Source organism: Piliocolobus tephrosceles, chromosome 2, assembly GCF_002776525.5.
Source record: "Piliocolobus tephrosceles isolate RC106 chromosome 2, ASM277652v3, whole genome shotgun sequence".
In the NCBI taxonomy this organism is placed as follows: domain Eukaryota; kingdom Metazoa; phylum Chordata; class Mammalia; order Primates; family Cercopithecidae; genus Piliocolobus; species Piliocolobus tephrosceles.
In genome coordinates, this window is record NC_045435.1 from 86,668,771 (window position 1) to 86,681,615 (window position 12,845).

The 12,845-nt window shown below is 51.1% G+C and overlaps 1 protein-coding gene across 4 annotated transcripts in view; it reads left to right on the plus strand.

The window, feature by feature from the left end:
* The window catches only part of MON1A (MON1 homolog A, secretory trafficking associated), a 26,285-nt gene extending 13,440 nt beyond the window's left edge, over positions 1-12,845 (plus strand). For 3 of the 4 annotated variants that reach the window (XM_023231619.1, XM_023231622.3, XM_023231618.2), the window contains exons 2-6: positions 8,390-8,529; positions 9,729-10,214; positions 10,792-11,557; positions 12,314-12,461; positions 12,560-12,845. In XM_023231619.1, the coding sequence (XP_023087387.1) occupies positions 8,403-8,529; positions 9,729-10,214; positions 10,792-11,557; positions 12,314-12,461; positions 12,560-12,700 (1,668 nt within the window). In that variant the 5' untranslated portion in view covers positions 8,390-8,402 and the 3' untranslated portion in view covers positions 12,701-12,845. Of the gene's footprint in view, positions 1-5,201; positions 5,693-8,389; positions 8,530-9,728; positions 10,215-10,791; positions 11,558-12,313; positions 12,462-12,559 lie in introns of those variants that run through there. The other variant, XM_023231620.3, reaches the window with a different exon arrangement.

Consider the following 12,845-nt stretch of genomic DNA (forward strand, 5'->3'; position numbering starts at 1 on the left):
TACCGGCTGGGCATGGTGGCTCATGCCTGTAATCCCAGCACTTTGGGAGGCTGAGGCGGGCGGATCACGAGGTAAGGAGATTGAGACCATCTTGGCTAACATGGTGAAACCTCGTCGCTACTAAAAAATACAAAAAATTAGCCGGGCATGGTGGTGGGCGCCTGTAGTCCCAGCTACTCAGGAGGCTGAGGCAGGAGAATGGCGTGAACCCGGGAGGCAGAGCTTGCAGTGAGCTGAGATCACGCCACTGCACTCCAGCCTGGGCAACAGAGCCAGATTCTGTCTCAAAAAAGAAAAAAAAAAGACAGGGTCTCACTCTTATCGCCCAGGCTGGAATGCAGTGGTGCGATCTTGGCTCATTGCAAGGAAGCTCTGCCTCCCAGGTTCCAGTGATCCTCCCACCTTAGCCTCCTGAGTAACTGGGACCACAGACACGTGCCACCACGCCTGGCTAATTTTTGTATTTTTGTAGAGGCAGGGTTTGCCACATTGCCCAGGCTGGTCTTGAACTCCTTTGCTCAAGTAATCTGCCTGCTTTGGCCTCCCAAAGTGCTAGGATTACAGGCGTGAGCCACCACACACAGCCAGGAGCAACTTTTTAAGATGACCATTTTTTTTTTTTTTTTTTTTTTGAGACAGAATCTGGCTCTGCCACCTAGGCTAGAGTGCAGTGGTGTGATCTCGGCTCATTGCAACCTCTGCCTCCCAGATTCAAGCAACTCTCCTGCCTCAGCCTCCTGAGTAGCTGGGATTACAGGCATGCGCCACCACACACAGCTGATTTTCATATTTTTAGTAAAGACAGGGTTTCACCAGGTTGGCCAGGCTGGTCTCGAACTTCTGACCTTGTGATCCACCCTCCTCGGCCTCCCAAAGTGCTGGGATTATAGGTGAGAGCTACCATGCCTGGCTAGGTGATGGTTTTTTAAGGAGTTCAGTTTGAGGCATATAACCTTGAGATAACAATAAGTAGACAGTTAAATGTGTGTGCCTCTTTAAGTCAGAAAAGAGATTGGGGCTGGAGATTAAAAAAATAAATTATTAATATGTAGAGGGAATTTAAAACTATGAGACCAAATGAGATCACCAAGGGACTGAGTGAAGACAGAGAAGAGGTCCAAAGACTGAATTCTGTGCCCCTTTACAGTAAGAACTGCAAAAAGGACTCAGAAGGAATAGTCCATGAGGTCAGAAGAGAGCCAAGAAAGGAGTGGTGTGCCATAAAAGAGGAGAAAATGTTTCAGGAGAGAGGAAATAACCAAATTATCTATTGTTTATGGGTGAAGTAAGATGATCCTGGCAGTCATTGGTGTCCTTGATGGGAGCAGTGTTGGTGGAGTAATGGAGGTGAGATTCTGTTCAGAACTGGTTTAGAGAGAATGGGAGAAATGGAGAGGCTGTGGCAGGGACAATTCCTGCTTTCCAGATATCCATGAGCTCCATACATTTCCCAGTCCCTCTGGCTACATCACTGGTTCCGGCCAATGTGAGCTACGAAGTATTTAAGAGCTGGTACATGATCCTCCATCTCTGTCTTCCCCTGCCTGGTGATGTGGAAGGCACGTGTTTCAAATGGCTACTATAGGGTGCTAGTAGCTTGGATTCCTGAATCACTGCTTGGAATGGAGCTACTGTGAATTGCTACCAGTCCCACAGTAGATTTTGTGTGAGCAAAAAATAGGTCTTTGGGGCTGGGTGCGGTGGCTCATGCCTGTAATCCCAGCATTTTGGAAAGCCAAGGTGGGCGGATCACCTGAGGTCAGGAGTTTGATACCAGCCTGGCCAACATAGTGAAACCCCATCTCTACTAAAAATACAAAAATTAGCCAGATGTGGTGGTGGGCACCTATAATCCCAGCTGCTCGGGAGGCTGAGGGAGGAGAATCGCTTGAACCCAGGAGGCAGAGGGTGCAGTGAGCCGAGATGGCACTACTGTGGTCCGGCCTGGGTGACAGAGTGAGACTCCGTCTCAAAAAATAAAGATCTTTGGGTATAAAATCTCTAGCATTTGGCATCCATTTGTTACACAGAATAGTCTAGCCTACCTGACTAATGCAAACTCCAAATATTATTTGCTATTTTGAGGGCGTTTGTTTGTTTTTTTATAAAGGGCAACAGAAAAATGGGTTGGTAGCTAGTGGGGAATGTAGAGTTAAGGGGAAGTTTGTTTTGTTTTAACTTTGAAATAAAACAAACATACAGAAAAGTTCAAAAATCGTAAGTATAGCTCAATGAATTACTGCAACGTGAACAGCCCCAAAGGAGGGTGTTTTTTGTTTGTTTTTTATTTTTGAGACAGGATCTCACTCCCTTTACCCAGGCTGGAGTGCAGTGGTATGATCACCGCTCACTGCAGCCTGGACCTCCTGGGATCAGGTGATTTTCCCACCTCAGCCTCCCAAGTAGCTGGGACTACAGGTGCATGCCACTACACCTAGTTAATCTTTTGTACTTTTTGTAGAAATGGGGTTTCACCATGTTGCCTAAGCTGGTCTCAAACTCCTAGGCTTAAGCGGTTTGCCCACCTAGGCCTCCCAAAGTGCTAGGATGACAGGCATGAGCCATCAAGCCCTGCTGTGAGGGGGTTTTGAAGACAGAAGAAATATCACCATATTGGTAATGGATAAGGGAGGAGGGGAAACTGATGAGGAGGGACAGCTGCTGAAGCCATGTACCTGAGTAGGAGAGGGGCTGGGATCTGGTGTACACATGGAGGAGTTAGCCTCTATGGAGCATGAACAGCTCATCTTTAGTAAGAAGAGGGGGCCAGGTGTGGTGGCTCATGCCTGTAATCCCAGCACTTTGTGGGGCTGAGGCAGGTGGATCACTTGAGGTCAGGAGTTTGTGACCAGCCTGGCCAAACATGATAAAACCCTGTCTCTACTGAAAATACAAACATTATCCGGGTGAAGTGGTGGGTGCTTGTAATCCCAGCTACCTGGGAGGCTGAGGCAGGAGAATCGCTTGAATCTGGGAGGTAAAGATTTCAGTGAGCCAAGATCGTGTCTGGGCCACAGAGTGAGACTCTATCTCAAAAAAAAAAAGAGGGAAGGCCTAGTCTGGCAGATGAGGTGAGGAGGTGGTGGTGGTAATCTCCAGAAGTTCTTTCCTTTTTTTTTTCTTTTGAGACAGTTTCACTGTTGTTGCCCAGGCTGGAGTGCAGGGGTGCAATCTCGGCTTACTGCAATCTCCACCTCCAGGTACAAGTGATTCATCTGCCTCAGCCTCCCGAGTAGCTGGAATTATAGGCATGCTCCACCACACCGGCTAATTTTTTTTATTTAGTAGAGACGGGGTTTCTCCATGTTGGTCAGGCTGTTCTCAAACTCCCGACCTCAGGTGATCTGCCCCCCTCGGCCTCCCAGAGTGCTGGGATTAAAGGTGCGAGCCACCATACCCGCCCCAGAATTTCTCTTCTAGAATGACTTCTGTCTTCTCGGTGAAATGGAAGGCAAGGTGATTTGCTGATAGTGCTAAGTATGACCATCAGGGAAGCAGATGATGGACATTTGAAGAGAGAAGAGATACGAAGTTAACTAGAGGAGTAGGAAAGTGAGGAGACATAGAAATGTAGGGCATTCCAGCCAGACGCAGTGGCTCACGCCTATAATCCCAGCACTTTGGGAGGCCGAGGCAGGCGGATCACCACGTCAGGAGATTGAGACCGTCCTGGCAAACACGGTAAAACCCCATCTCTACTAAAAATACAAAAAGAAATTAGCTGGGCGTAGTGGTGGGCACCTGTAGTCCCAGCTACTCTGGAGGCTGAGGCAGGAGAATGGTGTGAACTCAGGAGGCGGAGCTTGCAGTTAGCTGAGATCACGCCACTGCACTCCAGCCTGGGTGACAGAGCGAGACTCCATCTCAAAAAAAAAAAAAAAAAAAAAAAAATGTAGGGCATTCCAGGCCGGGCGCTGGCTCACACCTGTAATCCCAGGACTGTGGGAGGCCAAGGAAGGCAGGTTGCTTGAGCCCAGGTGCTCAAGACCAGCCTGAGCAACATGGCAAAACCCTATTTCTACCAAAAAAAGACAAAAATTATCTACGCATGGTGGCTCATAGCTGTGTTCCCAGCTACTCAGGAGGCTGAGGTAGGAGGATCGCTTGAGCCCAGATAGGCCTGGACACCCTGGCCACAGCCCTGGCACTGTCAGGAGCAGCTTGCTCTCGGCCTGCAGACTCATCTCTCAGAACCCACTCTGGCTTTTAGGATAGCTTTGGAATTACTCGTCTATGATTACATGTGGCCTGTGTGTTCTTGCTCAAGACTTAGATGTGCCCTAGTTTCCTTAGCATTCAGCATCCTGGGCCTTGTGGTGTTGCAGTGGTTGTTTTGGATTGCTCCTCTTAGTCTCAGCCTCAGAGGGGACCTCTGTGGATGCTACCGCAGGTTCCTTGTTGAGGGCATGCAGCCTCTTAGTTCCTCTGGCCCACTGTCTGACAAGGCAGTCTGCACCTTGGCCTTCTGGGCTCTGACCCTTGCTGGGAACCATTACTCTTGATTGTCCTGATGGATGGGATTGGGGACTTAGAAAATCCCCAAATTACCTCCCCAACCTTCTTTCTTTGGTTTTATTCTGTGTGGGGTGATGCTGTTGGCAGTGGTGCCCAACCCCCCATGTCCTTCAGGCTCAGTGCAGGAGTGGCCACCAGGCCAGCTATCAGGATACAGGCTCTGCTTCCCTGTCTGTTTGCACATGGAGCTTCTGCAAAAGATTCAATTAAAGAAAGAATTACATAACTTGGCCGGGCGCAGTGGCTCAAGCCTGTAATCCCAGCACTCTGGGAGGCTGAGACGGGCAGATCACGAGGTCAGGAGATCGAGACCATCCTGGCTAACACGGTGCAACCCCATCTCTACTAAAAAAAATACAAAAAAAGGCCGGGCGCAGTGGCTCAAGCCTGTAATCCCAGCACTTTGGGAGGCCGAGACGGGCGGATCACGAGGTCAGGAGATCGAGACCATCCTGGCTAACACGATGAAACCCTGTCTCTACTAAAAAATACAAAAAAACTAGCTGGGCGAGGTGGCGGGTGCCTGTAGTCCCAGCTACTCGGGAGGCTGAGGCAGGAGAATGGCATAAACCCAGGAGGCGGAGCTTGCACTGACCTGAGATCCGGCCACTGCACTGCGACAGAGCGAGACTCCGTCTCAAAAAAAAAAAAAAAAAAAAAAGAAAGAATTACATAACTTAAAGGTGACAAAAAGAGGTTGAAAATTAGTTCTTTGGGCACATACATAGGAGCTGCCTGACTGGAGCTATGCCAGGTCCAGAGAGAATGTTCTTGGACATACACTGGCTGGCACCACACAAATGCTACTCATGGTGAGGCTATCTGTTTGGGACTACCCTTTCATGAACTTTTTTGAACACCTACTTTATGCCATGCTCAGGGAAGAGTCATTTGCCCAAGGTTACACAGCTAGGAGGGGACAAGAGCTCAGTTATTCCCACCAGACTCTGTGTTCTGGGAGGCAGGCTCAGGTCTACTTTGCTCACACTAACACCAGTGCCTCCTGGGCCCCTGACCTGCCTGCAGTGTTTGCCCCATGAGTTGCTGCCCTTCTAATCCATCCACCTAGATCCCTCTTTCTTAGAGGATTGGTACCTGGAATGGATCCCCTCCTGGGTGAACTGTATGTTGCCTGACAAGTGAGGATCCTTCAGCCTGCCATTGAAGGACTCTAGAGGTGAAATAAGCCTTGCTACCAGCCTTGGTGAGCCACCCAGCTGGCTCTGTTACCACTGACATTCACTTGTGGCCACCTCCACCTGGGCCTGGGGCTGTGGAAGGACAAGGAGATCCAGCTGAATCTATCCTGGCCATCATATGGGCACTGAGAGTTGTCATGTCTATAGTTGTTTTTACTTGTTAAGACAACTTGTGCCAAATTCAAAAGGTACAAAAGGATATTTAGAGAAAAGCAGGACTTCAGCCTGAAGACAAGCCTGTTGGCTGTGTCTCACTTCTTTCTCTGCAAACACCTAGATATCCAAAAAGAACTATTGGTCAACTCCGTTAATTTTTATTTTTATTTATTTTTAGTTTTAGTTTTCTCAGACAGGGTCTCACTCTGTTGCCTAAATTGGAGTGCAGTGTTGTAGTCACGGCTTACTGCAACCTTGACTTGCTGGGTTTATGTGATCCTCTCTCCAGTAGCTGGGATTACAGGCACATGCCACCATGCCTGGCTAGTTTTTTAAATTTTTTGTAGAGACAGGGTCTCACTTTGTTGCCCCAGCTAGTAAACTACTGAGTTCAAGTGATCCTCCCTCTTTGGCCTCCAATCTTTGCTAAGATTACAGGAGTGAGCCACTGGATACAGGATAGAGTTGTTTCAACTCCCAGATCCAAATCCAGCACTTTCTTCCTGTAGTAACATTGGGCAAGCTGCTTAAGCTCTCTCAGTGTCGGTTCTTTCATCTATAAAGCTAGCCTGACGGGAGCATCTGCCTCATAGAGGCGTGATCAAGATTAGGTAACTTAATCCACAGAAACTTCTTAGCATGATACGCTGACACTGAATAACTGTTAGCTGCTGTTATCAGTTTGTTTAATTATTTACATTTTATGTACTTTTTCTAAAAGACCAGGCTGAGCGTGGTGGCTCCTGCCTGTAATTCCAACATTTTGGGAGGCTAAAGTGGGAGAGGACTGCTTGAGCCTAGTAGTTTGAGACCAGCCAGGGCAACATGAAAAGACCTTGTCTTTATAAAAAAAATACAAAAATTGGCTGGGAACAGTGACTCATGCCTGTAATTCCAGTACTTTGGGAGGCCGAGGTGGGCAGATCACGAGGTCAGGAGATCGAGACCATCCTGGCTAACGCGGTGAAACCCCATCTCTACTAAAAATACAAAAATTAGCCGGGCGTGGTGGCAGGCGCCTGTAGTCCCAGCTCCTCGTGAGGCTGAGGCAGAAGAATGGGGGGAACCCGGGAGGCGGAGCTTGCAGTGAGCTGAGATTACACCACTGCGCTCCAGCTTGGGCAACAGAGCGAGACTGTCTCAAAAAAAAAAAAAAAAAAAAAAAAAAAAAATCAGGCCAGCGCAGTGGCTCACACCAGTAATCCCAGCACTTTAGGAGGCAGGTGCCTGTAATCCCAGCTACTTGGGAGGCTGAGGCAGGAGAATTTCTTGAACCCAGGAGGCGGAGGTTGCAGTGAGCCAAGATCGCACCACTGCACTCTAGCCTGGGTGACAGAGCAAGACGCCATCTCAAAAAAAAAAAAAAAATTAGGCAGGCACAGTGGCAGGAGGTTGAGATGGGAGGATGGCTTAAGCCCAGGAGGCAGAGGTTGCAGTGAGCCAAGATCGTGTCACTGCTCTCCAGCCTGGGCAAGAGAGCCAGACCCTGTCTCAGAAAAGAAAGGCCGGGCACGGTGGCTCACATCTATAATCCCAGCACTTTGGGAGGTCAAGGCAGGCAGATCACTTGAGGTTGGGAGTTTGAGACCAGCCTGAGCAACACGGAGAAACCCCGTCTCTACTAAAAATACAAAATTAGCCGGGCATGGTGGTGCATGCCTATAATCCCAGCTACCTCGGGAGGCTGAGGCAGGAGAATCTCTTGAACCTGGGAGGCGGAGGTTGCGGTGAGCCGAGATCGTGCCATTGCACTCCAGCCAGGGCAACAACAGTGAAACTCCATCTCAAAAAAAAAAAGAAAAAGAAAAAAATTAGCTGACTGTGGCATGTGCTACTGGGAAGGCTTGGGTTGGGAGGATTGCTTGAGCCCAAGTCAAGGCTGCAGTAAGCTGTGTTGGTGCCATTGCACTCCAGCCTTGGCAACAGAGTGAGACCCTGTCTCAACAACAACAACAATCTGCCGAGAGGGGCAGATCACTTGAGGTCCAGAGTTCGAGACCAGCCTAGCCAACATGGTGAAACCCCGTCTATACCAAAAAATATAAAAATTAGCCAGGCATGATGGTGCACGCCTGTAGTCCCAGCTACTTGGGAAGCTGAGGCACAAGAACTGCTTGAGCCCCAGAGGTGGAGGCTGCAGTGAGCCGAGATTGTGCCACTGCATTCCAGCCTGGGTGGCAGAGTGAGACCCTGTCTCAAAAAAAAAAAAAAAAAAAAAAAGGACTAGAAGGAAATACACTAACATATGAACAGTGAAAGATCCTGAATGGTAGGAAAATCTTGATATTTCTTTCTACTTTTCTGTGCTTTCCAAGTTTTTTTTTTTACAATGAATATGTCTTCCTTTTATAATCAGAAAAGGAACAATATATATTTTTTTGAAAGGAATTTTCAGAATCCATTTTCTAGAGATTTGAGTTAGTGGAGTCCTGATAACGGACACTTTCCTGTAGTTAGTACCACTGTCGATTATGCCTGTGACCCTGCCAAAAGCCATCGATGTTGCCTTTGCCCCACAGGAGAACCCAAAGGATGGCTACTGACATGCAAAGGAAGAGAAGCGGCGAATGCCCTGATGGCACATTGACTCCTTCTGATGGACACAGTGTGGAGAGAGCTGAGAGCCCCACACCAGGACTGGCCCAGGGAATGGAGCCAGGTATGGGCAAGTGTACAGCCTCAGCCAGCTGCCAACCAGAGCAGGCTCTGGGGGCGGAAATTAGGATTCCCAACCACTTTTTGCTTTCCACTTATTCATGCATTTGTCAGTCACTCATTGGATATTTGAGGTTCTGGGGAAAAGGCAGGAGGCCAGGCTCGTTCTGCATGTGGCTTTCCTCTCCACTTCGTGTTACACTGTTCACCCTGAGCTTTCTGGCTGCCATTGAGGGCTCTTCTTCTGTTCCCTGTGTCTACAGCACACCTCCCCGGCTCCTTCTCCCCTCCTCACAAGTTAGGCCTGCTCTGACCATGCTCTGTATAGGACACTAATTATTTCATAATTTTATCTCTTTATGCATATATTGCCCATCTCTCTCTTCCACAAGATTGTGAACACTGAGCACAGGGCAGTTATATCCCCAGTGCCTGGTACAGGGCTGAATTCGTAAGAGAGACTCAAAATATATGTTAAACTATTTTGTCAAAAAACCAATAAAGGAAGACTGACCTGGTCACTGCCGTGAGGCAGTCACAGGCTGTAGAGCCATTACAGGGGGTTAGTCAGAAGCTATGGCCTAAGTAGGGTAGGGGAGCTTTCTCCCAGAGAGATTCATTGAGTATGGGCAGTGCTCCAGACACAGGGTGAGGTGCTACGTTCCTGCACCTTGCTGGGTACCATTGTAGCTGGGGAGAAGGACAATAATTGGCAAGTGCCACAAGAGAAATCAAAGAGGGACATATAGAGTGCCTGGGGTTGGAAGTCAGTAACTAACATCTTCCCTGAAAGCTGAAGTGTGACAATTAGCCAGCCACGTGGGGAGGTAGGAGACAGCTGACAGCAGGTGTGGAGCTCCCGAGGCAGGTGGGGGCATGTTGAAACTGTCTAAGAGCAGATCTTGGCCAGTGTGACCAAGATGGGCAAGGGAGTGGGCTGAGAGATGGGAATGAGAGGTAGGCAGATACCAGCCACCACTGCTGCCATGAGTGGTTTGGGTCTTCTTTCCAGTATGATGGGAGGAGACTGGTGGGCTGTAAGTTTCAGAGAAGCATCATCCATGGCAGACAGTGGCAGAAGGGAACAGTGGCTTGACCCTAACAAGTCAGGCAATCATGCTGGAGTGACCACGTTAGGCACCTTGCTGGTAGGAGTGTCTGCCAGTAGCTACCCCTCTAAGCACCAGTGCTTTTGGCCTGCAGGTGCTGGGCAGGAAGGTGCCATGTTCGTCCATGCCCGTTCCTACGAGGACCTGACTGAGTCAGAGGATGGGGCAGCTTCTGGGGACAGCCCCAAGGAGGGTGCCAGGGGTCCCCCGCCGCTGCCTGCAGACATGCGCCAGATCAGCCAGGACTTTAGCGAGCTAAGCACCCAGCTGACGGGTGTGGCCCGGGACCTGCAGGAGGAGATGCTGCCAGGAAGCTCTGAGGATTGGCTGGATCCCCCAGGGGCAGTTGGCCGACCAGCCACAGAGCCCCCCAGGGAGGGCACAGCCGAGGGGGATGAGGAGGATGCCACGGAGGCATGGCGCCTGCACCAGAAGCATGTCTTTGTGCTGAGTGAGGCAGGGAAGCCTGTGTACTCCCGCTATGGGTCTGAGGAGGCACTTTCCAGCACTATGGGTGTTATGGTGGCCCTGGTGTCCTTCCTGGAGGCAGACAAGAACGCCATCCGCTCCATCCATGCAGGTGAGCCACCTGGAGAGGGAATGGGGTGGGCTCCCCTGGCCAAGGTTCATTCATAGCAGGTTTTGGACCCCTGCAGACCAGAGGGCTGGGATGTGCTATGTGACTGAGGGTAAGCCCCTCTACCTCTCTGAGTCTCAAGGTCCTCACCTGAACAGAGGATAACAACACTGCTGGCCTCATGGGGCTGTGGTGAGGACCAAAGATGCCTCTGACATGGGCTTTGCCTTTGGAGAGAGTGAGAATCTCCCTGGGGAGGTGACAAAAAGAAAGAAAGAAAAAAAAATACATATATATATCTCCCAGGTCCTGAGCTCCACCCAGCCAGCCCTTGCCAGTTGACTTAGCATAAGAATGTGTTTCAGAGGGAGCTAGTCTTTGAAACAAGTGGCAGGGATAGGCCCTGAGCCCTCAGGGAGAAGGAGCAATGGGTTTTTATCCTGAACATCCTTAAGCCCCTACTGTGCGCAGAGCTCTGAGTGAGGAAAGGATGGGCGAAGCGAAAGAGCTGCGCTGGAAGGCGGTGTTCGGAGGGAGCTGCGGCTGAGGCTGACATCCCTCTTTCCCATCCCGCCCTCAGATGGCTACAAGGTAGTATTCGTGCGCCGGAGCCCGCTGGTGCTAGTGGCAGTGGCTCGCACACGGCAGTCGGCACAAGAGCTGGCGCAGGAGCTGCTCTACATCTACTATCAGATCCTGAGCCTTCTTACCGGTGCGCAGCTGAGCCATATCTTCCAGCAGAAGCAGAACTATGACCTGCGGCGCCTGCTCTCCGGCTCAGAGCGCATCACCGACAACCTGCTGCAGCTCATGGCACGAGACCCCAGCTTCCTGATGGGGGCGGCACGGTGCCTGCCCCTGGCAGCAGCCGTGCGCGACACTGTGAGTGCCAGCCTGCAGCAGGCACGTGCGCGCAGCCTGGTCTTCTCCATCCTGCTGGCCCGCAACCAGCTCGTGGCACTTGTGCGCCGAAAGGACCAATTTTTGCACCCCATCGACCTGCACCTGCTCTTCAACCTCATTAGTTCCTCCTCGTCCTTCCGCGAGGGCGAGGCCTGGACGCCCGTGTGCCTGCCCAAATTCAACGCAGCCGGCTTCTTCCACGCACATATCTCTTACCTAGAGCCTGACACCGACCTCTGCCTGCTGTTTGTCTCCACTGACCGTGAGGACTTCTTTGCAGTCTCTGACTGCCGCCGCCGCTTCCAGGAGCGCCTTCGCAAGCGCGGAGCCCACCTGGCCCTGCGAGAGGCGCTGCGCACACCCTACTACAGCGTTGCCCAAGTGGGCATCCCTGACCTGCGTCACTTCCTCTATAAGTCAAAGAGCTCGGGACTCTTCACCAGGTGAGGGAGGGCCTTGAGGGCACTGCTGTAGGGGGACAGGGACATGTGGAGTTGGGAGGCTGTTTGGTCCTGAGCTCTGAGATGTAGCCATGAAGCTGCCTCCATCTTTGGAAGCAGACCAGTGTGCTGGGTCTGTTTTACTGTGGCACCAGAGACCCACACTCTCCATCACCCTATGAGCATACCCCTTTCTACTTTATTACCCAGAAGGCCTGGAAATGCCCAGTATACCCAGGGAAGGAAACTGGAACAGAGGTCTCCCAGGTCCCTTGTCCTAGAGCAACTCTACTTTAGGCGTCATTTTGGTCTAGCTCAGGAAGCAAAGCCCTCCTCTACTCCCTCCCCCAGCAGAGGGGCTGGGAAGATGTGGCCTCCCTTTGTCCCTTTTGGCCCACAGGATTCCTGGTTTACCCTTCCTCTACTCCAGATCTGTTACTCTGTCTTAGACATCTAAACTCATCCAGATCTGTCACCCTGTCTTGGACATCTAAACTCAACCTGGCCTCTCCAAAGAGGGGTCACCAAAGACACCATGAGTTTAGGGGGTGAGAGGGGACACAGCTCTAGTCTCAGTGGGCCCAGCTCTGTCCTGGAGTGCCTCTGTGGTGAGGAGACAATGCCCTGTCCTAAGGGAGCATTTGGAGGGTAAGACATATGATAGAGTCTTCCTGGATAGGAAGAGGTATTTCTAAATCTCTAGAGAAGACAGTGGAAGTCATTCCTTTGCAAACCCACTCCCCCCAACCCTGTCTGCAGCCCTGAGATTGAGGCCCCGTACACCAGTGAAGAGGAGCAGGAGCGGCTGCTGGGCCTCTACCAGTACCTGCACAGCCGTGCCCACAATGCCTCTCGCCCACTCAAGACCATTTACTACACAGGCCCCAACGAGAACCTCCTGGCCTGGGTAAGGCAGCCCTGGGATGGGCTGGGCTTCACGGAGGTCCTAGGTGTGGGCCATGAGGGGCATCTAACCTAGATGACGACCCTTTGCCCCTTCTCCAGGTGACAGGCGCCTTTGAGCTCTACATGTGTTACAGCCCCCTGGGGACCAAGGCGTCAGCTGTCAGTGCCATCCATAAGCTGATGCGCTGGATCCGCAAAGAGGAAGACCGCCTCTTCATTCTCACGCCCCTCACCTATTGATGGGAATGTGTGCAGGCTCAGCCTTCCCGGGCACACTGGGTGTGGGAAGCCGTAGGAGCCTCCAGATGGGGGCTGGCCTCTCTTGCCCAGCCAGCAGGCAGGGACTGTGGGTTGGTGAGTGCATTAAAGTGCTTTGGGGAAGACA